A 25,438-nucleotide genomic window follows, 5' to 3' on the forward strand; every position below is an offset into this window, starting at 1 on the left:
ACATACACAGACCCCAGACCAGGCACTCTAAACATACACAGACCCCAGACCAGGCACTCTAAACATACACAGACCCCAGACACTCTAAACATACACAGACCCCAGACCAGGCACTCTAAACATACACAGACCCCAGACCAGGCACTCTAAACATACACAGACCCCAGGCACTCTAAACATACACAGACTCCAGACCAGGCACTCTAAACATACACAGACCCCAGACCAGGCACTCTAAACATACACAGACCCCAGACCAGACACTCTAAACATACACAGACCCCAGACCAGACACTCTAAACATACACAGACTCCAGACCAGACACTCTAAACATACACAGACCCCAGACCAGGCACTCTAAACATACACAGACCCCAGACCAGGCACTCTAAACATACACAGACCCCAGACCAGACCCTCTAAACATACACAGACCCCAGACCAGACCCTCTAAACATACACAGACCCCAGACACTCTAAACATACACAGACCCCAGACCAGGCACTCTAAACATACACAGACCCCAGACCAGACACTCTAAACATACACAGACCCCAGACCAGACACTCTAAACATACACAGACTCCAGACCAGACACTCTAAACATACACAGACCCCAGACCAGGCACTCTAAACATACACAGACCCCAGACCAGGCACTCTAAACATACACAGACCCCAGACCAGGCACTCTAAACATACACAGACCCCAGACACTCTAAACATACACAGACCCCAGACCAGGCACTCTAAACATACACAGACCCCAGACACTCTAAACATGCACAGACTCCAGACCAGGCACTCTAAACATACACAGACCCCAGACACTCTAAACATACACAGACTCCAGACCAGACACTGTAAACTTACACAGACCCCAGACCAGGCACTCTAAACATACACAGACCCCAGACCAGACACTCTAAACATACACAGACTCCAGACCAGGCACTCTAAACATACACAGACCCCAGACCAGGCACTCTAAACATACACAGACCCCAGACCAGGCACTCTAAACATACACAGACCCCAGACCAGACACTCTAAACATATACAGACCCCAGACCAGACCCTCTAAACATACACAGACTTCCCTGCTGGGAAGACTGGGGTCAGGTCAGGGTAGGTTGTGTCTCCATCCAGAGATAAGCGCCCTTAGTGATGTCTGGCAGCCACTTCTCCCCGGCAGTAACACGCATGCGCAGTACACGTTTAGGGAGGTGGAGTCAGAAGTGCCTGCAGGCGGCACACGTGACAGAGCTGTAGTGTTGTCTGATACCAGGGTCAGCTGACACCTAGAAGAGGTCGCATTATAACGTTACTGTCTTTTTAAAACGGGGACACGCCCCCCGATGACGTCAGACCAGGAAGTGAATGAGGAAGTGTGATGTACACAGAGCGCGGCGCGGCACTGCTCTCCTCCGTCCTCTATCAGCCCCGCTATTACCGAGCACACCACGTGACCCCGGCTCATGACCCACCAGGTAGGACGAGGCCTGACCCCACCCGTGTACTCGGTGCTGTGCGGCCTCTATCACAAGGGACATGGATCGTACACTGCACTGCCCTGCCCATATGTACTGCCCTATCCATATATAATGTACTGACCATATACACTGTACTGTATATATACACACTGTACTGACCATATACACTGTACTGTATATATACACACTGTACTGACCATATACACTGTACTGTATATATACACACTGTACTGACCATATACACTGTACTGTATATATACACACTGTACTGACCATATACACTGTACTGTATATATACACACTGTACTGACCATATACACTGTACTGTATATATACACACTGTACTGACCATATACACTGTACTGTATATATACCATGTACTGTACTGACCATATACACTGTACTGTATATATACACTGTACTGACCATATACACTGTACTGTATATATACACTGTACTGTACTGACCATATACACTGTACTGTATATATACAATGTACTGTACTGACCATATACACTGTACTGACCATATACTCTGTACTGTATATATACACTGTACTGACCATATACACTGTACTGTATATATACAATGTACTGTACTGACCATATACACTGTACTGTACTGACCATATACACTGTCCTGTATATATACCATGTACTGTACTGACCATATACACTGTACTGTATATATACAATGTACTGTACTGACCATATACACTGTACTGTACTGACCATATACACTGTCCTGTATATATACCATGTACTGTACTGACCATATACACTTTACTGTATGTATACAATGTACTGTACTGCCCATATACACTGTACTGTATATCTACCATGTACTGTACTGACCATATACACTGTACTGTATATCTACCATGTAATGTACTGACCATATACACTGTACTGTATATAGACAATGTACTGTACTGACCATATACACTTTACTGTATATATACAATTTACTGTACTGTCCATATACACTGTACTCTATATATACACTGTACTGACCATATACACTGTATTGTATATATACACTGTACTGTACTGCCCTATCCATATACAATGTACTGACCATATACACTGTAGTGTACTGACCATATACTCTGTCTTGTATATATACAATGTACTGTACTGACCATATACACTGTACTGTATATATACAATGTACTGTACTGACCATATACACTGTACTGTATATATACAATGTACTGTACTGACCATATACACTGTCCTGTATATATACACTGTACTGTACTGACCATATGCACTGTACTGTATATATACTGTACTGTACTGACCATATATACTGTACTGTATATATACACTGTACTGCCCTATCCATATACAATGTACTGACCATATACACTGTACTGTACTAACCATATACAATGTACTGACCATATACACTGTACTGTACTGACCATATATACTGTCCTGTATATATACAATGTACTGTACTGACCATATACACTGTACTGTATATATACATTGTAATGTACTGACCATATACACTGTACTGTATATATACACTTTACTGTACTGACCATATACACTGTACTGACCATATACACTGTCCTGTATATATACACTGTACTGTACTGACCATATACACTGTACTGTGCTGACCATATACACTGTACTGTGCTGACTATATACACTGTACTGACCATATACATTGTACTGTATTGACTATACACACTGTACTGTATATATACACTGTACTGCACTGACCATATGCACTGTACTGTGCTGACCATATACACTGTACTGTATATATACTGTACTGTACTGACCATATACACTGTACTGTATATTTACACTGTACTGCCCTAACCATACACACTGTACTGACCATACACACTGTACTGACCATATACACTGTACTGTATATATACACTGTAGTGTACTGACCATATATACTGTAATGTACTGACCATATACAATGTACTGTACTGACCATATACAATGTACTGACTATATGCACTGTACTGTATATATACACTGTACTGTACTGACCATATACACTGTACTGTGCTGACTATATACACTGTATTGACTATACACACTGTACTGTATATATACACTGTACTGACCATATACACTGTACTGTATATATACACTGTACTGACCATATACACTGTACTGTATATATACACTGTACTGACCATATACACTGTACTGTATATATACACAATACTGACCATATACACTGTACTGTATTGACTATATACACTGTACTGACCATATACAATGCACTGACCATATGCACTGTACTGTATATATACACTGTACTGACCATATACACTGTACTGTACTGACCATATACACTGTACTGTCTTGACTACATACAATGTACTGTACTGACCATATACACTGTCCTGTATATATACACTGTACTGTACTGACCATATAGACTACTGTGCTGACTATATACACTGTACTGATCATATACACTGTACTGACCATATAGACTACTGTGCTGACTATATACACTGTACTGATCATATACACTGTACTGACCATATACACTGTACTGTACTGCCCATATGCACTGTACTGTACTGCCCATATACACTGTACTGTATATATACCATGTACTGTACTGCCCATATACACTGTACTGTATATATACCATGTACTGTACTGACCATATGCACTGTACTGTATAAATACACTGTACTGTACTGACCATATGCACTGTATATATACACTGTACTGTATATATACACTGTACTGTACTGCCCATATACACTGTACTGTATATATACAATGTAGTGTACTGACCATATACACTGTACTGTTCTATGCACAGTGTATATACTGTACTGTCCATGTGCATTGTTCTTCACACATACATTGTACTAACTGTATACAGGACACTGTGCTGTCCATTATACTGTGTATGTCCGTGTCATACACCATATACACTGCACTGTGTATGCTGTACTGCCCATATACTCTGTACTGACTGTATGTGCTGTACTGCCCATATACTCTGTGCTTACTGTATACACTGTGCCGTACTGCCCATATACTCTGTACTGACTGTATACATTGTGCCGTACTGCCCATATACTCTGTACTGACTGTATACACTGTGCCGTACTGCCCATATACTATGTACTGACTGTATACACTGTGCTGTACTGCCCACATACTCTGTCCTGACTGTATACGCTGTGCTGTACTGCCCATATACTCTGTACTGACTGTATACACTGTGCCGTACTGCCCATATACTCTGTACTGACTGTATACACTGTGCCGTACTGCCCATATACTCTGTACTGACTGTATACACTGTGCTGTACTGCCCACATACTCTGTCCGGACTGTATACGCTGTGCTGTACTGCCCATATACTCTGTACTGACTGTATACACTGTGCCGTACTGCCCATATACTCTGTACTGACTGTATACACTGTGCTGTACTGCCCATATACTCTGTACTGACTGTATACACTGTGCTGTACTGCCCACATACTCTGTCCTGACTGTATACGCTGTGCTGTACTGCCCATATACTCTGTACTGACTGTATACACTGTGCCGTACTGCCCATATACTCTCTACTGACTGTATACACTGTTCTGTACTGTGTCTTTGTCATATATATAATCTGCCAGAATACACAACTCTCTGGTTCTGCCCACAGCAGCCAATCACAGTTCAGCTTCCTATCATAACGAGCGGTAGTAAAATGAAAGCTGAGCTGTGATTGGCTGCTGTGTGCAGAACCATAGAGTTGTGTATTCAGGTAGATTGATACATCTGGGCCGTTGTGTCATTTGGACCATGTAGTCAGTGCTGTACTGATCTCCATAGGTGCCCAGCCATTCCTCATGTGGGAGCCGCGCTGTCACCCTGTGCCACCTGCAGTCCTAATAAAAGGGTTCGGCTCTGTTTACCTAATCAGATGGCCGCCTGATACCAGCGCTGTTATGGGCCGCGGTTTATTGCCAGGAGACGTCACACAGCCCAGTTATTGGGAGTGACAGCCGCACAGTCATTCATGCTGCCCGTCACTTACATCATGGTCAGTCACACATCCCTGTATACATGGGGCAATGTGCAACCAATGGACAGTGATTCTGGGGGCCGCACAATCCCACTGATCAGTGGTTGTAACTATTACTGGGTATATTACACAGGGTAATAATCGTCCTGTTCACCCGCTAACAGCCCCATGTAAAATACCCTACATTTACATATGTTCTAGAATATGAGGGGCCTTGTTCCCTGAAGAGCTGACCCAGACGAGTATCACATTATAGTACCCACACTGCCAGCTGTACAGCCCCCCCCCCCGAACACTGCAAGCTGTACAGCCGCCCCCCCCCCCAGAACATTGCAAGCTGTACAGCCGCCCCCCCCCCCAGAACATTGCAAGCTGTACAGCCCCCCCCCCCCCAGAACATTGCAAGCTGTACAGCCGCCCCCCCCCCCCCCAGAACACTGCAAGCTGTACAGCCGCCCCACCAAAACACTGCAAGCTGTACAGCCGCCCCACCAAAACACTGCAAGCTGTACAGCCGCCCCACCAGAACACTGCAAGCTGTACAGCCGCCCCACCAGAACACTGCAAGCTGTACAGCCCCCCACCAGAACACTGCAAGCTGTACAGCCGCCCTACCAGAACATTGCCAGCCATACAGCCCTCCCCAGAACACTGCCAGCCGCACAGCCCCCCCCCCCCAGTACACTGACATTCACTCAGCCCCCCAGAGCACTGCCAGCCATACAGCCCCCCCAGAACACTGCCAGCCATACAGCCCTCCCCAGAACACTGCCAGCCATACAGCCCTCCCCAGAACACTGCCAGCCATATAGCCCTCCCCAGAACACTGCCAGCCATAGAGCCCCCCAGTACACTGACAGTCACTCAGCCCTCCCCAGAACACTGCCAGCCGCCCAGCCCTCCCCAGAACACTGCCAGCCGCCCAGCCCTCCCCAGAACACTGCCAGCCGCCCAGCCCTCCCCAGAACCCTGCCAGCCGCCCAGCCCTCCCCAGAACCCTGCCAGCCGCCCAGCCCTCCCCAGAACCTTGCCAGCCGCCCAGCCCTCCCCAGAACCCTGCCAGCCGCCCAGCCCTCCCCAGAACCCTGCCAGCCGCCCAGCCCTCCCCAGAACCCTGCCAGCCGCCCAGCCCTCCCCAGAACCCTGCCAGCCGCCCAGCCCTCCCCAGAACACTGCCATCCACACAGCCCCCCCCCCCAGATTATGCTTTTCTGTGTGAGCAGGGACGGGAGGCCTCGCAGGTCCAGTATATTATGTGAAGCTTCTCAGATACAATTCTGCTGTAAGAATAATTCCATTATATTCCATAATTCCATAATATTCCATAATATTCCTTTCTCTCCCATAGGATGTCCCCGCGTGTCGGAACAGCTGGCCGCCCTCAGCACACACCCAGAGCTGTGGTTCCTGGGAGATGAAGGAGCGGCTGGGCACTGGAGGCTTCGGCTATGTCCTCCGCTGGCTCAACAAGGTGAGGAGCAGCCCCTGTGTGCCTGTATATGTGTATCGCCATAGGATGATCTCCATCTCTTCTGTCTCCTCAGGAAACGCAAGAGGAAGTGGCCATTAAACAATGTCGGCAGGAGCTGAGCCCCAAGAACCGGGAGAGATGGTCCCTGGAAATACAGATCATGAAGAAGTAAGGACTGTGTGAAATGGAGACAAGATGGAGGCTTATCACCTGTCTGTCTCCTGTAAGGACGTCTGTAGTTTACTGCTGTGTTGGTATTTTTTGGTACAGATTAAATCACAAGAACGTGGTGTCGGCCCGGGAGGTCCCAGAGGGGCTGCAGAAGCTGGCACCCAACGATCTTCCATTGCTTGCTATGGAGTTCTGCTTAGGAGGTGATCTGCGGAAGGTGCGAAATATACTCTTCTACTGACTATATCATGGTTTATTACAAAGCTGCCCAACTGGTGGCTCCCAAGCTGTTGCAAAGCTACATCCCCCACGGCTGTCAGGGCATGCTGGGAGTTGTAGTTTAGGGAGCCGTCAGTTTAGGAGCGTTGGTTTCTAAATATATAACATCTGGTGTGCTGAGGTTTTCACCCGTCATGAAACGGCCTTTGATGCTCATGGTCATGTAGGTTAATGGTCGGGTGCACATACTTTTGGCCATATAGGGGGGAGATTTATCAAACTGGTGTAAAGTAGAGCTGGCCCAGTTGCCGCTAGCAACCAGTCAGATTCCACATTCCTCACAGATTCTTTGAAAAATGAAAGGTGGAATCTGATTAGTTGCTAGGGGCAACTAAGACAATTCTACTTTACACCAGTTTGATAAATCTACCCTATAGGGGGAGATTTATCAAACATGGTGTAAAGTGAAACTGGCTCAGTTGCCCCTAGCAACCAACCAGATTCCACCTTTCATTTTCCAAAGAGTCTGTGAGGAATGAAAAGTGGAATCTGATTTGTTGCTAGGGGCAACTGGGCCAGCTCTACTTTACACCAGTTTGATAAATCTCCCCGTATAGTGTATATATTTCTATACTGTATATAAGACTTCTTCTTTGTACTCTAAAATTACCGCCTTCTCTGTGCAGCATCTAAACCACTATGAAAACTGCTGCGGACTGAAGGAAGGGCCCATCCTGAGCCTGCTGTCCGATATCTGTGAGTATCGCTCCATATTACACATCACCTGCTGAGATAGATAGATATATATATATATACTTTTGTTTTCCCTTCAGCCTCAGCTCTTCGCTATCTCCATGAGAACCGGATCATACACAGAGACTTGAAACCGGAGAACATTGTCTTACAGCAGGAAGAGCACAGGGTAAGCTAAGGACTATAGGCAAAGCAGACTAGAATGTAATTGGTAGAACAGGTGTAGGATATGTGGACAGGACTCCACGGCAGCCGAAGTTCCCCCAGGCCTGCCATGTATGCCTGAGTACCCGCCGTGTCTGCAGCATTAGCCATGTACATCAGTGTTATGCGGATAGGCAGGATACACTGCACTAGAGGGCTACAGCAATCTATCACAGCAGTGACCTCTAGTATATGCTTTTCTTCAAAAATATAATATTACAAGTTATGGGCATTAGATTATATGTGATCCAGGGATTATTCTGATTGGAGACGGGAAGGAATTGTCACCCTGTGATGGTACAATTGGCATCTGCCTCATATGTTTGTTTTTTTGCCTTCCTCTAGATCAGGGATGTCAAGCTCAGGCCCACTAGCTGCTCCAAAATTACAATTCCTATCATGATGGGAATTGTAGTTTTGGAACAGCTGGAGGGCCTGAGTTTGACACCTGTGCTCTAGATCAGGGATGGGGAACCTTTGGTACTCCAGCTGTTGCAATACTAGGATTCCCATCAATTCCTATCAAAACTTCACATCCCTTCGGCTGTCCAGGCATGATGGGAATAGTAGTTTTGCAACAGCTAGAGGGCCAAAGGTTCCCAATCTGATCTAGATCAATACAGTTGGCTTTTTGTAGGTTGAACTTGATGATTTTTTTCCCCAACCTTATTAACTATGTTACAAGTAAAGTTTTAAAAAAATAAAATGTAACTTCCACCCCCCCCCCCCCTCCTCTAGGGATGCTAAATTATATTACACTAATTGTTCATTTGTGGCCGATCAATATCTAGGTTATAACTTTCTATGTTTTTCTCAGTTCATCCACAAGATAATCGATCTGGGATATGCCAAGGAGCTGGATCAGGGCAGCCTGTGCACCTCCTTTGTGGGCACCCTGCAGTATCTGGTGAGTAGTCAGGCAGTCAGGCAGCGGACGTGTTGCACGTGTTCAGGATTTATCTAGGCCTCTTATGATACATCCTATGATCTTATTTTCCTTGGCAGGAGCTGCCTGGCATTTTTCCATCTACTTTCAGTTTCAGTTTTGCCTTGTAGTTCTTGTCTCAGTTTCTCTGCTGTCTTATGTGCCTCAGGCCCCGGAGTTACTGGAGCAGCAGAAGTACACGGTGACTGTAGACTACTGGAGTTTCGGCACACTGGCCTTCGAGTGTATAACAGGATTTCGGCCTTTTCTTCCTAACTGGCAGCCGGTGCAGTGGTGAGGCACATGTATATCACTTTACTGCAGGGATGGGGAACCTACGGCCCTCCAGCTGCTGCAAAACTACAACTCCCATGATGGGAATTGTAGTTTCGCAACAGCTGGAAGGACAAAGTTTCCCCATCACTGCTTTACTGCTTGACATCCTTTTCTATCCCTGTATTCTTACCTGTGATATGTGTGTTCTCTGGGTGCAGGCACAACAAGGTACGTGAGAAGAGTAATGAACACATCATGGTGTATGAGGACCTCTCAGGGCTGCCAAAATTCTCAAGCGTCCTGCCAATGCCCAATCACCTCAGCGGGTAAGAAACGCTTTCCTCATGTCATTTACACCAGTGAAGCTTATAAATTCCCTATTGAGAGATCACAAATTTTATATATATATATATATAATATATATATATATATATATATATATATATATATATATATATATATATATATATAGTAATAGCTGTCAGAAGCACCAAGCACTGATATAGTCAGTGTGCACTGAGAGGATGGTGGTGTGTGTGTGGCGTTCATGTTACTGGAAATACTTCTATAACTCTTACAGTAATAGGAATGTTCCTCTTTTATAGGAGCCGCGGGACATATGTAAATATATGTACAGTGTTATAGAACACTTCTTTTTTCAAAAACCATTTACAGTTTGATGACTTATGGGACTTCACACATAATAAAATAAGCCAAATATAGCACGGACACACTGGTATCTATTAGAGATGAGCGTGGCTCCAGCCTGCTTGAGTCGGATGTATGTGCGTTCATCAGCTGATCGCATTAACCTCTATGGATTCCGGGCCAGACTGTATACACACTGTACACACTCCAGACAGGATTCCATGCGGCCGCACAGAAAACTCACATGTCTATTTTGTGTGGCCACTACTCATTGAATAGCAGCCACACAAAATAGACTGTGCAGACAATGTAAAGTGCGGCTCACAGAACGGCTGCTGTTTTACAGCATGTGAACATGGCCTCAATATTGATTTTGGATAGGCACACTTATTAGAGTTTCTCTTGGCAAACTAATAGTATATTAATTCCTTAAAGGGATAGTTCACCCAAAAAAACTAATGCCTATGGGGATTTGCTACTGCTCTGGACAATTCATGACACGGATAGAGGTGGCAGCAGAGAGCACTGTGTCAGACTGGAAAGAATACACCACTTCCTGCAGGACATACAGCAGCTGATGAGTACCGGAAGACTGGAGATTTTTTTTTTTTAAGTCAATTACAAATCTCTGGCACTAGCTGATGCCTTTAAAGGCATTGTCTCACCTCAGCCATTGAGGGGTGTATTGCTAGGCTTTATGTGTAATAGGAGCTGTAAGCAGTAACCTCCTATGCTACTTCTTGCAGCGGCTTCAGAAAGCTAAACTTGTATCATGCATGCATAACCTCGCTCCGATACGTAGGTAAAGAAAGAAATCAGTCAGCACAGATTGGACCTTTTTAGGTGAATGGCTGTTCCGGGATGGCGTTGCAGGCTGAGATTTCCCCTTTGCACATGAGTAGTAGATTTCTTGTATCTCTGGTTATTTGCACTGACTACAGAAGTAATCTTAGGTGTCCATTTCTCCTCTTGAGGTATAGATGGTAATGTTGTTGTCTTTGCCTTAGGATCTTGGCTGGTAAATTAGAGCGCTGGCTACAGTGTATGCTAATGTGGCACCCAAGGCAAAGGGGCACAGATCCACAGAATCCAGAAATCGGCTGCTTTCAGGCACTGGACGCCATTCTTAGCCTTAAGGTAAGTCAACATCACAAAAATCTGGGATGGGAAGATCCCCAACTGGATCTGGTGTCACTTTTAGAGGATAGGAAGAAATCTGACATGGTCTAGTTATCTACCCCGCCATAGGGAATGCTAGACATCCTATTACACCAGGGGTAGGGAACCTTGGCTCTCCAGCTGTTGCAGAACTACAACTCCCATCATGACTGGACAGCCAAAGCTTTAGCTCCCTACCCCTGTATTACACTTGTCAGCAGATAACAAGATCCTGTTATTATATATGTTACATGATTTTTACAGCCTACCATTGTTCTCTTTGTACATTTGTCGGCAGCTGCTGACGGTGCTGAACATGGTGACCGGTCGGGTACACACATACCCAGTGACGGAAGGTGAGACCCTGCAGTCTCTGAAGAGCCGCCTGCAGCAAGATACTGCAATACCAGAGGAGGATCAGGAGTTAATACAAGCATCAGGCCTGGCCTTAAATCCCCACCAGCCGCTCATACAATACGTGTCCGACAACATGGTGAGAATATGCACCTATTCACTCTAGTCAGCCGTAATATTAACACCTTGCTGTCATTTGCTGTAACGTCTTACATGTCCTACATATCCTTACATATCGCTCCTGAGACTCTGTGATCCTGAAGTTTAGCTGGGAGAGTGAACAGCAACGCTCTTCTCTCCTTGGCTGTCAATCAAATCCAGTTTCACTAGAGTTTATGGAGCAAACAAGTCGGATCTCCCTGTTGTCCAAGTGCACTGGCCTAAATTCCCCCTGGCTGTGTTTAAGGAATGTAGCGGTTCTCAGGAGTGAGACCCGGAGCAATCAGTAACTTTTGACTTGTCTGATGAAAAGCGGTTAAGAATTGAAATGCTAGCTGGTCTTACTCACCAAGTCCCCCTGAATATTTTAAGCTGTCTCCTGTCTTTCTAGCTGCTGCCATTCCTTAGAAATTTTTCTTGGAATTTTTAGGAAACTGCATCTCCCTGATTGGTCCATTTGTGTACTCGCCCCCTCAGCTTTCTTTCATGCCCACTGCTGTCATTACTATTGCACAGTAACCACAGGACTGTTTTTTTTTTCACTGATTCTGCATCACATTACCCCAGTATGTATTCCATACTAGCTGATGATGTAGCAGAGCTGACGCGCGCATGGTGTAGCTATGTGCTGCATTACAGGAATCTGTTTGCTGGGGGTGTAGTGTAGGTTTAGATCTCTGCTTGCTGACTGGGAATGAAACCATTTTAGTTCCATCCAGACTCTAAGAACATCCATAACACTTACAATATACAGAGCTGTGACATAGACGGGTACATATGACTGCATTCACTGACAGCAAGCAGAGATCGAACTAGAACTTTTCATATTACAGAAACCTAGGCTCAGGGATATATGTAAGTCTATGGAAGAAGCACAGGTGCATGGAGATGATGCAGATGATGTCTCCAGGGGGCCCCCAGAGAGGAGATTTCCTGTGTCTACAAAACGAGAAGAGGAAAGAGGGACATTGTCAGAGAGGACACAGAGAACATAAATTTAGACATCCAGAGCAGGTAAATATGAGCGAAAACAGGGAAGACCTCTGCAGGTATAACATTGTAGCCATTTCTTATTGCTTTAGTGGATCTAAAATAACAATTAAAGGGGCACTCCAGCGATTTTTTTTTTCTTTGAAATCAGCTGGTGCAAGAAAGTTTTATATATACTTGTATTTAAAAATTTCCAGTCTTCCAGTACTTTTCAGCTGCCGTATGTCCTGCAGGAAGTGGTGTATTCTTTCAAGTCTGACACAGTGCTCTCTGCTGCCACCTCTGGCCATGACAGGAACTGTACAGAGCAGTAGAGGTTTTCTATGGGGGGGGGGGTATGTAGGTTGTTACCATGGTGACACATAGATTTACTCAGGAAATATAGACAGAAATTGGTAAATTTTTAATTTTTTATGATGATGATATAAGATGCATTTAAACAATAAAATTAATTGCTGACGGATCTTTGTAGGGGGCTTCATGTTGATGGCTCCTTCACCACTTCAGGTCTCAAGAAGTGTATGTCATGAGCTGCCTGGAAACCAGTCTTCTCCGCTTGCCCATTCATAGCTATGGGAATGCAGGAGGCATAAGTTGCTTATTGCCAGGCCAGTCTTCATCTGAGTCTCGGACCAATAATGGGAATTGCACTTTACATTGGTCAGTTCTAATTCCTGCCGTTTTATTCTTTGTCTCAGATCAATGATGGCCGCCAAGTAGAGAGTGACCTCATATTTCTCTTTGATAATCGGAAAACGGTGTATGAGCCCCAGATTTCGCTTCGTCCCCATCCTGAAGGCGTCGCATTTGTTTGTAAGTATTCTTTTACAGCAGGAGAAATGGCACCAACCCGGTTAGGCCTCATGCACATGGCTGCAGTATGACTGTATGGGGCAGGGGCCTTATAGGGCCCCCAGTAAGAAGCATGGCACCTTCTCCTATTTTATATCATGGGCTTTTCCTCTTGGAATCCAACTGAAAAACCTCTATTATGTATTAAGTATTGTTTCCAGTAGAGAATATCTCCTATATACACTGAGTGGTGCACGACTAGAAAGCATTAGGCCTTCAGGGCATGATGGGAATTGTAGTTTTGCAGTAGCTGAAGAGCCACGAGTTGGGGAACAGTTACAGTGACAAATAGGCAGCTGCTATGGTATCTGTTGTATGCATTACCATTAAAGGGGTATTCCGCTCAAACTAACAATTCTTTCCATACTTGGTATTATCTATTCAGTCTCCTTCCCCCAGTTCTAACCTGCTGCTTTCTGCTGAAGACACAAAAATTTGTGTGTGAGCTTTTCTCTCCATCTCCCACTCCTCCCCCCTCCCTTCTGAGACAGCTGATGTAAACAAGTCTTTGACTGGCTGAAGCTGCAACTTTGTATTTTCTTAGTAATGCTGGGAGGGTTAATTTGGGGTCAAGTTGCTAATGAACTCACTGTGATTAACCCTCCCGGCATTACAAATAGGCTACAGTGTTGCCGATAAAGCCAGTCAGGGACTTGTTTACATCAGCTGTCTCAGAAGGGAGGGGGAGACAGAGAGAGAGGCTCACACACAGATTTTTATGTCTTTATCAGAAAGCAACAGCTCTGAACTGGGGGAAGGAGACTGAATAGATAATAACAAGTATCGAATGAATTATTAGTATTATCATGGGCAGATAGAGAACTCTCACATCCTGACCAATCTGAACTTTTGACATGTCAAAGTTTTTTTTTTTTTTAAGTGACAGGTACACATTTAGGGCGCCTTCACACGTACCGTATCCGGTCCCATTCATCCCTATGATAGCACAAACTTGCAGTTAGAAAGACATCTCGCTGCCAGTATGCCCTTTAACCCCCTGCTGCCCGCTGCCCCGCAGCCAACATCTCCGCCGCCCCCATCTGCCCCGCCGCCTGCAGTCCGCATCTCGCCCGCCCGCCTGATTGCCGTACCCCCGCAGCCCGATCGGTGGGTTTGTGTGATCAGGCTGCGGGGGGTACGGCGATCGGGCGGGCGAGATGCAGACTGCAGGCGGCGGGGCAGATGGGGGCAGCGGGCAGCAGGGGGTTAAAGCACATACTGGCAGCGAGATGTCAATCTCGCTGCGAGTTTGTGCTATCACAGGGATGAATGGGACCGGATCCGCAGCAGAATTCGCTGCAAATTCGCAGCGTAAAAATCCGCTGCTGATCCGGTACGTGTGAAGGCACCTTAAGGAATATTGCTTTCTCTTTTTTAACAGCAAAATATTGTTTTTGCCCTTCCTTTCCAGTGCAGGACCCCAAGCATCCTTTGACATATGTTCATCTCCGAAGGGTGTGGGGACAGATATGGCAGACAATACGCACATTGAAGGAGGATTGTGCCCGGCTGCAGATGGGGCAGCGTGCTACCATGTGAGTGAGGCTGGATTAGCTGACATTCTAGTCTTATAGCATTATAGCAGTTCTGTACTGCAAACAGTGGGAGAATTATCAGACTGTCTGGATTATGTAATGTCGCAGTTATTATTTTATATTTCAGGGTGAACCTGCTGCGATACAACACTGAACTGTCCAAAAAGAAGAACCTGATGACCTCAGAGTGCGAGCAGCTGAAGGCCAAGCTGGATTTTTTCCGGAGCAGCATCCAGATCGACCTGGAAAAATACAGCGAGCAGATGGAGTTTGGAATCAGTATGTTCTCTTGTTATGGTGCGTTTACACGGAACCATTATCGTTCGAATTTTCGCAATAACGATCGCATTTGAGCGATAATCGTTCCGTGTAAACACAGCAAGCGACGAGCGAAAAATCGTTCATTTTGATCTTTCAACATGTTCACAAATCGTCAGTCGTTCTCTAAAAATTCGCAGATCGCTTCATGTAAACAGTCTTTTAAAGATTCACCCTATGTGTGAGATAGGCTTAAGCGATCTTAAAAACGATCGCAATAATGATTTTTCTTACGAATTATTTTACGATTTTTCTAACTATTTATTCGTCTAAATGCTGATCGTTATAAAAGCCAAATCGTTTCTTCAAAATCGTTAAACGATTGATTGGGCGAATTATCGCATTGTGTAAACGCACCATTAGAGGGACTCATTCCTATAACTGTAGTCTGCTCTCTCCTTATAGTCTGATAAACATTTCAGCTGGCCACTTCTATCAGGGATGGGGGCGCTGTTGCATTTATGTCTATGAAAAGAATCTGTCTCTTGCAGTGGTGAAAAGCGGTACTGCAGGTGGCAGAAACAACTGAAATGTTAGTGGAACAACTACCAAGTAAAAGCATAACAATGAATTCTAAGCAGTAAAACATATACTTTATATCTGGAACAAGAAAATTTTCTTAATGCACATTTTGTTTGCTATTGTCAGTGCGAAAGCCCTATGCGTGTGGGGGTTGTGCTATAATACTGCACCATCTGCTGTTGGTATGATGGATTCCATGATAGAGTACTCCAACTGTTAGATGACTACAACTCTCAGCATATCCCAGGTTGCCAGTGCATGCAGAGAGTTGTAGTTTTGCATCAGAGGGATTGATACAGGTTGTGAAAACACTGCCCTAGGGGATCAGGGGATTTTTCATTCCCTATGCTAATCTCAGCATGCATATTTATTGAGAATACAGGAACATAGCTGTTGGCAAAATGCAAATATATCATGTGGCTGGCGTAACCCTGTACACTTGTCTCTTTTTAGCTTCTGAAAAGCTGCTTTCAACATGGAAAGAGATGGAACAGGCAGTAAAAGAGTGCGGCAGAGTGAGTAACATCTTTTATCTCAGATTGGATGGTGTAGACCAGTGATTTTCAACCAGTGTGCCGCGACACATGGTCGGGTGTGCCGCGGGGAAAGTTCCCCAAACTATAGTGCCCCTATGTTTTGTTCCCCGGCAATGCGCAGCGATAAGTGGCCGATTATAATGTGGGCGGTTGCGTGCCGCAGCGCACCACGCTCCCGGTCTCCGCTGATTGGAGGAGCACGTCTGGGCCCTACGGGCGGCCAGTAGGTGAGGCGGACAGCAGCGGCGACCATCTCGGAGGAGGTGAGGAGGAAGGGGGGGAGAGAAACCTGGGGATGGGGGAGATAAACAGCAGAGAGAAGCAGGGGGGAGAGAAGTTTGGTGGAGAGAAGCACAGGAGAGAAGCATGGGGGAGAGAAGCACAGGAGAGAAACAGGGGGGAGAAGTATGGTGGAGAGAAGCACAGGAGATAAGTATGGTGGAGAGAAGCACAGGAGATAAGCATGGGGGAGAGAAGCACAGGAGAGAAGCATGGGGGAGAGAAGCACAGGAGAGAAGCAGGGGGGAGAAGTATGTGGAGAGAAGCACAGGAGAGAAGCAGGGGGGAGAAGTATGGTGGAGAGAAGCAGGGGGGAGAAGCATGGGGGAGAGAAGCGCAGGGGGGAGAAGTATGGTGGAGAGAAGCAGGGGGGAGAGAAGCACAGGAGAGAAGCAGGGGGGAGAAGTATGGTGGAGAGAAGCACAGGAGAGAAGCAGGGGGGAGAAGTATGGTGGAGAGAAGCACAGGAGAGAAGCTGGGGGGAGAGAAGCACAGGAGAGAAGCAGGGGGGGGGAAGTATGGTGGAGAGGAGCACAGGAGAGAAGTAGGGGGGAGAAGTATGCGGGAGAGAAGCACAGGAGAGAAGCATGGGGGAGAGAAGGACAGGTGAGAAGGAGGGGGGAGAAGCATGGTGGAGAGAAGCATGGGGGAGAAGTATGGTGGAGAGAAGCATGGGGGAGAGAAGCACAGGAGAGAAGCAGGGGGGAGAAGTATGGTGGAGAGAAGCACAGGGGGGAGAAGAAAACAGGCCCAGGTTTCACACTGAGTGAGTATAAATACATTTAGAATCTATATTAATAACTATATGTATAATATGTACTGTTTTAGTGTCATTTTGTGCCGTTTTGGTTGGTGGTGTGCCCTGGGATTTTTTTAAGTATAAAAAGTGTGCCGCGGCTCAAAAAAGGTTCAAAATCACTGGTGTAAACACCACTTAGCTGAAGTAGGCCTCAAAGGACTGTAGTCAAGAGAGTCAGCTATAACATGTATAAGGATGTCATATTTTGTATATTTAGTGAAGCCATTACAATATGGCACTGACCTCATACACTAGTAGAGATGTTTACATGCCTTAAAGTTTTATGTAAGTAAGTCTTTTCATACCTCAGCCAATGAAGTGCAGACATGAGCCTCAGCAGAAGAACACTGCCCCCAGGACATATATACTGGCTGCCATCTTTAAATAAAGGAAATCCACCTTAATCATCAGTGTGTCAGGGTGCTTGGTTCTCAGTGCACACTATAAACTATATAACTTGTAATTTGAAACACACAGTCAATATGACAGCACTCCTGAGGTGCTTCCATTTCATTTGTATGGTTGCACAGGGCACCACTGGCACTGATGGCCTGGGCAGTTCTTGCATGTCCGATGTTCCATACATTAAGGAGAGCCCTCCTGGGTTCTGCTGCCTCACTGGGTTAAGATGCCAAAAAGGACTAGGATGTTGTGTGTGTTGGTTCGCACAACATCTTGATGCTGTAGTAATCCGGCTGCCCCATAACAATTGCAATTCTTCTGCCATTAGTGTTAAAGCAAAAAAAAAAACAAAAACGCTTTAAGTAAGGTTTTATCAGACATTACAGGTGGGAAGGCACCAAATAGACTGGTTTTCTAAGAGGTTAAAGGTAAAAAGGTGAAACTAGCTGATCTTACTGATTATTTTGAGCCGTCTCCCGTCTTTCCAGCTGCTGCTGTTCCTGAGTTAGACGTTTTTCTAAAAGCTGGTCCGTATCCAAGATGATGCCAGTCGGGAATCTACATTTCCCAGCATACATTGCACCTCAGAGCCAACTGCCAAGTATCCGACTCATCTTGTATCTCCTAATCGCTGGCTCAGTCTGCTTCTGCTTTACACTGTAAGGGTACGTTCACACTTCCAGCAGCAGATCCACAGCAGATTTCATTTAAATAACTAAACACAGCATCAAATCTGCACCATCAAGTCTGCTGCGAATCTGCTGCAGATCTGCTGCGGGTCCTGTAGGTGTGAACGCACCCTAAACAGAATATCTGTCTGTCAATCTGTCTACATAGATTAGAAAGAAAGAGATTTAACAACTGTGTTTCCTTTACCCTATACTTCTCAGGAGGCTGTCACTATTCTGTTGCCCCTTGTCCAGGTACTCACTGATTGGTGTGATGGTCCGGGTTACAGATTAGTTGTTACAGCTTGCCTGGCAACAGAAAAAACTGAGGTCATGTGACTTTGGTCTCAGAAGGGAGGGGGAGCACAGAGGAGTGGAGACAGAGTGGACCAGGAAGTGATGATTTTTAGTAGCTTCAGGGTGTGAGTGGAGGATGTGCTGCAGACAAACGGACCAATTCATGTAGAATAACCTATTACAAACAAGCTTAGATTATGGGTGGGGACTGAACAGGGTTAAATCTTTTTTTTAGTGGAGTTCCCCTTTAATGGATATGTATGAATGGCATTGTGAGCTCTGCTATAAGATAGTATTTACGTAAAAAGTGCATTGTTACTCTGCTGTCATGAATGAAGTGCATGTAGTCATAGTTATCCTGTCCTGTACAGGAGCAGGAGGTGCAGCATTTAGTGGAGAAGATGATGGCTCTCCAGACAGACAGCGTGGATCTGCAGAGGAACCCTCTGGGCAGAAAGAGTCGGGGGACACTCGATGATATGTAAGTGAGCGCTGCACAGTCTGACTGATGCTCATATCTGTAGTCCAAGTTACTTGGGTTATATAGGATGCTCTGTGCTTTATTATACAGCGAGGAGCAAGCGAAAGATCTGTACCGGAGACTGCGAGAGCGGCCGAGAGGTAACTACAGCACTCTACAAGCCTTTCTCTATACTGCAGGATCTTGTTCTTATTTTGTATTACATGTCTATTTTGTTACAGATCAGAGGACAGGAGGGGACAGCCAAGAGATGGTACGACTACTTCTACAGGCAATCCAGAGCTTTGAGAAGAGAGTTGGGTTAATATATGATCAGCTAAGGTACATGTGTGCAGAGCCTATGGGCGACGTATCCCTATGTATACCTATACAGTGATGTACATTAGAGCTATACTATACTGGAGGTATACAGATCCTTACCGTGCAGTATCCTTCTCCCTTGCCTTATTTGTAGTGTATTCTCCTTTAAAGTGTACCTGTCGTTTAATTTTTTTTTGCAGAAATCAATAGTATAGGCGATTTTAAGAAACTTTGCAATTAGGTTTATTAGCTGAAAAATCCTTTTTTATTATGAAAAAGCAGTTTAAAGCTTTCCCCCCCATCTTAATTGTTCTCTATGGAGAGGGGAGGGGTGGAGGAAGATGGGGCACCAAAACAAAGACAACAAAGAGTTAATTTACAGCTACATCACTGGGCTATCTCCTCCTGAAGTCAGCACTGACCTCTGAATACCGCTTTTACACAATTTCCGCTGTATAATCCTTTGTTCTCTGCTCTCTGCTGCTGACTAATCTCCCCCCTCCCCTCTCCATAGAACAGACAGGGCCCGACTGTGTAAAAGAGTCGAGATTTCCTGATAATGAGCAGTGAATGAGAGAGAGGAGGGGGGGGGGGGGTGGACCTGGGTAAAGTATTTTTGAATGTAGATAATAGCATAAAAAACCCAAGTACAAAGTTTCTTAAAATCGCCTGGGCTATTGATTTCTGCAAAAAAAAAAAAAAAAAAAAAAAGGTGACAGTGACACCTTAAGTCTTCCTATTCTCTGCGCTACTTACACTCCCTCCTTACTTACACTATTTTTGCATGTTTTTTTTTTGTTCTTTGCAGCAAGACAGTTGCTTGCAAGAGGAAAGCCTTGGATCTCGCCCCACGTTTGAAGGAAGTCATGACCCTCATGAGAGAAGATGAGAAGATGGTGGTAAAGAGGCAAGAGAAGAGGCAGCAGGAGCTGTGGGACCTGCTGAGAATTGCCTGTGTAAGCATTGCTATACTTATATGCTACTGTTCATTCTTATACAGTCCCATACTCCTATAAATGGTTCTGAGACATCTAATGGATCATATTAGTACAGAAAAAACCCTGGCCACAGTAGAACACTGCTTCATCTACCCTTTAAAGTGACATTATGACATCTCTACACAGGTGTAATGGGTAAATTTAGCAGTTTTCATACCTTATTTTATATCCTACGTCATGGCGCTTGTTCAAGTAGAAAATGATGTTTTATCATCTGCGGATTGTGCTATCTGGGCAGGGCTTCAAAGGCGAAGCGCCACTTAGCCCCGCCTGTGACGTCATCGGTGCATAGGCCCCGCCCCTCAACGACCATTGGAACAGGCCAGCCTAAAGGTCTAGGCCCCACCCCCTCTAGGTCGGCCCATACCAATGGCCGCAGAGGGGATGGGGCTTCTGTGGCGATGACGTCACGGGGCGGGGCCAATGGTGGCATCGTAGGTGGGGCTAAGTGGCGCTTCAGCTGTGAAGCCCCACCCAGATAGCAGAATCTGCAGATGATAAAAGATCACTTTTTACTGGAACTAGCACCATGATATAAAATAAGGTATGAAAACTGCTAAATTTACCCTTTACACCGGAGTAGAGAAGTCAGAATGCAAAAAGGGGGTGACAGTGTCACTTTAAGTTGTGATTTTCCCTTTTTGGTGACTTTTTTTTTTTCTATTATTTTCCGCTCAGAGCAAAGTGCGGGGACCTGTAAGTGCTCCACCACTGCCGCAGCCTGCCGCCCTACCACTAAGTATAAGCCAGGATTACGTAAAGAAGAGGTATGTGACTGTGAGTGTAAAGCAGAACTAATCCGACATTCAACAGCTTATAAAGCTTATACACTTCCTGATGTTATGAGGGTCTTACACCTTCACTAGTTGTTTCATCAGTGCTAAGTAGTCCCATCCTCCCCACATACATACATGCATGCTTAGCTTCTCCAAGTGTACATTTATTCTTAATGGGAAGAGTGGAATAAGATGCTTCTAGATTCTTCTGGCAGCATCCTATCTCCAGAACTTTCTGGTGCTGAAATCCAGCATGGATAGGGGGAGAGACTCCCATATAGGTGGGTTCTCTATTGTACCTTTATTAGTGGACATCAAAGAGATCAAGTAGTGATGGAGGAGGCAATGATTTCTCTGGGCTCCCTGTCAATCATTTAGTTTGAATGGAACCAATGACTATGAAATGGCCCCTGCAGCTATAAATACATTGCTGTATAATCCCAAGCACTGTTTCCAGCTATATGAGTGTTACTTATATGGCCCGAAAACGCACTCTGTAAATCCTACCTATGGGCATTGAGGTGTTCATCCAGATATTACCAGCCAACCATGACTAGTTAGCAGCTGAGGACCCCCCCGATGACTACATGGGTAGGATTTACGGAGTGCGTTTTTGGCCATATAAGTAACGCTCATAGCGATTACTTATATGACTGAAAACAGTGCTGGGGTCCCTATAGTAATATGGTTATAGCTGCAGGGGGGATTTTATAGTGATTGGTTTCCTATAAAGCGTACCTGTCATTGTGCAGCCTTTCTTAATCGGATAACAATGGATCTGTCCATACCAGGTGAGTTTCTCTTCTGATTCAGCTGGGCTCATGCATAGGACTCATCCGGCATGATTACCCGATCTTCCGGCAGCAGGTGCAACTACATAGTGCTATACGCCATGCTATATATAGAGTATACTGTATATTGTACAGTAATTGTGATCATTCCTTGTAGTAGTGAAGACCTTCTGTCTGAGTCTCAGAGTCTGTGTGGACAGCTGGAGGTTTCCATGAAGAGTTTAATGACGGAACAAGACACCAGTCTAATGGTAAGTACTGTGTGACCGCCACCAATGGCTGACAGCGATAAGGGTAACACAATGCGTCCACCTGGCCACATGCAGCAGAGGAGGGCAGCATCAATGCATCACACACAGCAGGAAGGATATTGTATACAAGTGATCTGTATTGTGGTCCGATGCCCAGCACAGGCACAAGCTAATAGCAGGGGGATTTGGGTACCAAGGGCCATCAATGCCCAAAACGTGTTGGTGTTAGTGTGGTTGCATGACCTGTGCTCATTCATTTCCTCACTTTCTGGTATCTGCTTTAGGGCCCTATTACATGGAACAATAATCGTCCGAATCAGCCCTATCTGGCCGATTATCGCTCCGTGTAATAAACACAACGATCAGCCGATGACAACGATTATTGGCTGATCGTTGATATAGGTTCGAACCTATAATTGTCAGGCGCCGCCGCTCATTGCTACGTGTAACAGCGGTGCGGTAATGTATAGAGTTTAAGCAAGGGCTGCAAGGACATCGGTAACTATGTCCATGCAGCCCTTGTTAAGCGATTATCGAGCCGTGTAATAGGCCCAGTAAGATCGGAGCTTGTTTACAGTTATTATCGGGCCCCCATCTGCCTGTGTTATACCACCCTTACTATGTTCAACATCCTGTTCCAGTCCTAGGGAGGTGACATTGTGGTACTTTAGGTGGCTGACAGCAGTCACCTCTGACTAACCAATTCCCTAATCTCCATGGCCTCTCAGGTGGTGCACCCTGTAGCAACCACTATGTTCATGCCTCTGTGTATAATGCATTGACTCTTGGTGGTCATACAATCTCTGCTTCTCTTTTCCACAGTCACTAGACTGGTCTTGGCTGCCCCCACAAGAAGAGGAGTCAGGGGTCTGTCAGATACCAGCAACGTGAACCTGACGTGTAAATAATGGAGGATTAGGACGTGACGATGGTGCCTTCAACTCGATAGGATTTCATATTCAGCTGCGTTTTGGCCAAACCCATTATAACCGTTCATTAAGACTGGGCTTGTTTTAATTTAAAAGGGCACTGTCACTTTAAAAATGTGTTTTAAGAGTAATGAAACGTTTTGAGTCGTCTCCCGACAGATCACTAGAACACTTGGTTTTTAAAGTGACGCGTACGCTTCAAAGAAAATGGCTTCTCAAAGCACAAAGGTGAAATACCAGAAACTCCTGGTAGAGGGCGCTGTTGTCATTGCTTACAGAGAAGTTAGAAACAGGTATAGTGTCACCTACAGGCCGCTAGTGATACTGCAAGTTACTAGATCAGAGCCAGCTATACCTTTATAAATTGACTGTATACTATATACAGAAACAAAGCCATTTTAAAGCACATTGAGCTTTTTGATGAGTTAAGTTTTTAAAAACGTAAATTTTTTTTAAGAGTATTTTTTGTACTGGCTGAACAGTTCATATTATAAATAATTTTTTTTTTGCTTATGATGTGTGGTGAAATAAATGTATTTTATTATATTGTAATTGTGTGTTCATTCATCCATTACCTAGATAGGAACGTGAATGTCGCTGGTAGTTATTTGTTCATGCTTAAAGGAGTATTCTGCTCAAACATAATTTTTGACATGTTGCTGCCCATGGTGAGACTAACAATTCCTTCCATACTTGTCATTATCTATTTAGTCTCCTTTTCCCATTTCTGAGCTGCTGCTTTCTGCTAAAGACATAAAAAACAGGGTGTGAGCTTTTCTCTCCATCGCTCCCCCCTCCCTTCTGAGATGGCTAATGTAAACAAGTCCCTGACTGCAACTTTGTAATGGCGGGAGGGATAATCACAGTAAGTTCATCAGCAACTTGACCTCAGCATAACAAGGAAGCTAAAAAGTTACAGATACAGCCTGCCAGGGACTTCTTTAAATTAGCTGTCTCAGAAGGGAGGGGGGAGAAGGGGCAGACGGGGAGAAAAGCTTACACACAGATTTCTGTGTCTTCAGCTGATAACAGCATCTAAGAACTGGGGGAAGGAGACTGAATAGATAATAACAAGTATGGAAGGAATTGTTAGTGTCACCATGGGCAGCAACATATCAAAATTTATGTTTGAGCGGAATACCCCTTTAACCTTGAAACGATTGTCATACTTCGCTCATAAAAAAGTAGTAGAGAAAAAGAGCACGAAGCAAATGATTAACTTTGTTTTATGAGAAGTTTTTCACTAGTTTGTAACTACCTTGTAACTCTAAATAAGTTACAGTGTGACCAGTATCCCCATGGTGTCTGCAGGTCTTTATGTAGAACATTCTAGCTGTGCAGTCTTCCATCAAGACCAATACACTATGCTGAGCCAGAGGACGTCCTGAATAATTATCCAGGTCTTAAAGGCGACTTTCACCTTTGAAATTCTATTCTTAAATTGTGCTAAAGTGTTTAACAAAAATAAATTGAGCAGCTTTATGATTATTCTCAGTCTACATGCTCCTGCCGTTTTAAGTATACAGCTCCTATAGAGTGCTGCGGTTACAGACGACAAGCAAATCCTGACCACTTTTTGCTAACAGAGATACAAGCGGTAAGATGGAGGAGAGTACAACTGGAGGATCAGACTACGCTACTTCTTGTAGTCTGTTACCATGGAGACACATAGAAGCTGCACTATTCATGAGGAGTGGGGTTTTATCACTGTACAACTAAGCAGCTTTGCCATTTAGGAGTCTAAAAAAGCTGAGTGAAGTCCGAGTCAGGGACTGGAATGCATAGCATTTGTCTCCTTTAAAAATGACTGCTTGAAGTCTCAGGTCTCAGAATGTCAGACGGCTTGATTTTCTGGT

The 25,438-nt window shown here is 45.0% G+C and overlaps 1 protein-coding gene across 4 annotated transcripts; it reads left to right on the forward strand.

Moving 5' to 3' along the window:
- The first annotated feature begins 1,345 nt into the window (after positions 1 to 1,345).
- On the forward strand, positions 1,346 to 24,134 carry IKBKB (inhibitor of nuclear factor kappa B kinase subunit beta). 4 transcript variants are annotated; one of them, XM_069944941.1, is made up of 22 exons: positions 1,346 to 1,492; positions 6,869 to 6,991; positions 7,065 to 7,159; positions 7,262 to 7,379; positions 8,068 to 8,137; positions 8,215 to 8,303; positions 9,156 to 9,245; positions 9,433 to 9,557; positions 9,758 to 9,865; positions 11,195 to 11,324; positions 11,644 to 11,838; positions 13,547 to 13,661; positions 15,112 to 15,235; positions 15,363 to 15,532; positions 16,529 to 16,590; positions 19,428 to 19,537; positions 19,628 to 19,677; positions 19,759 to 19,858; positions 20,646 to 20,793; positions 21,514 to 21,602; positions 22,560 to 22,653; positions 23,476 to 24,134. In XM_069944941.1, exons 1-22 carry the CDS (start codon positions 1,481 to 1,483, stop codon positions 23,542 to 23,544), a joined length of 2,286 nt encoding a protein of 761 aa, XP_069801042.1. In that variant the 5' UTR covers positions 1,346 to 1,480; the 3' UTR covers positions 23,545 to 24,134. The 4 variants fall into 4 exon arrangements, with proteins under 4 accessions (XP_069801042.1, XP_069801048.1, XP_069801053.1 ...); XM_069944947.1 differs by having other exon boundaries at positions 22,563 to 22,653; XM_069944952.1 differs by having other exon boundaries at positions 15,363 to 15,514.
- The last annotated feature ends 1,304 nt before the right edge of the window (positions 24,135 to 25,438 follow it).

The sequence above is a fragment of the Dendropsophus ebraccatus genome, chromosome 1, assembly GCF_027789765.1.
Source record: "Dendropsophus ebraccatus isolate aDenEbr1 chromosome 1, aDenEbr1.pat, whole genome shotgun sequence".
Classification (NCBI taxonomy): Eukaryota; Metazoa; Chordata; class Amphibia; order Anura; family Hylidae; genus Dendropsophus; species Dendropsophus ebraccatus.

Excerpts from the sequence above, each read along its gene's own strand:
- IKBKB (XM_069944941.1), top strand. Across the intron at positions 6,992-7,064 it reads TCCTCCGCTGGCTCAACAAG|GAAACGCAAGAGGAAGTGGC; the intron begins GTGAGGAGCAGC and ends CTGTCTCCTCAG. Across the intron at positions 9,246-9,432 it reads TGGGCACCCTGCAGTATCTG|GCCCCGGAGTTACTGGAGCA; the intron begins GTGAGTAGTCAG and ends TATGTGCCTCAG.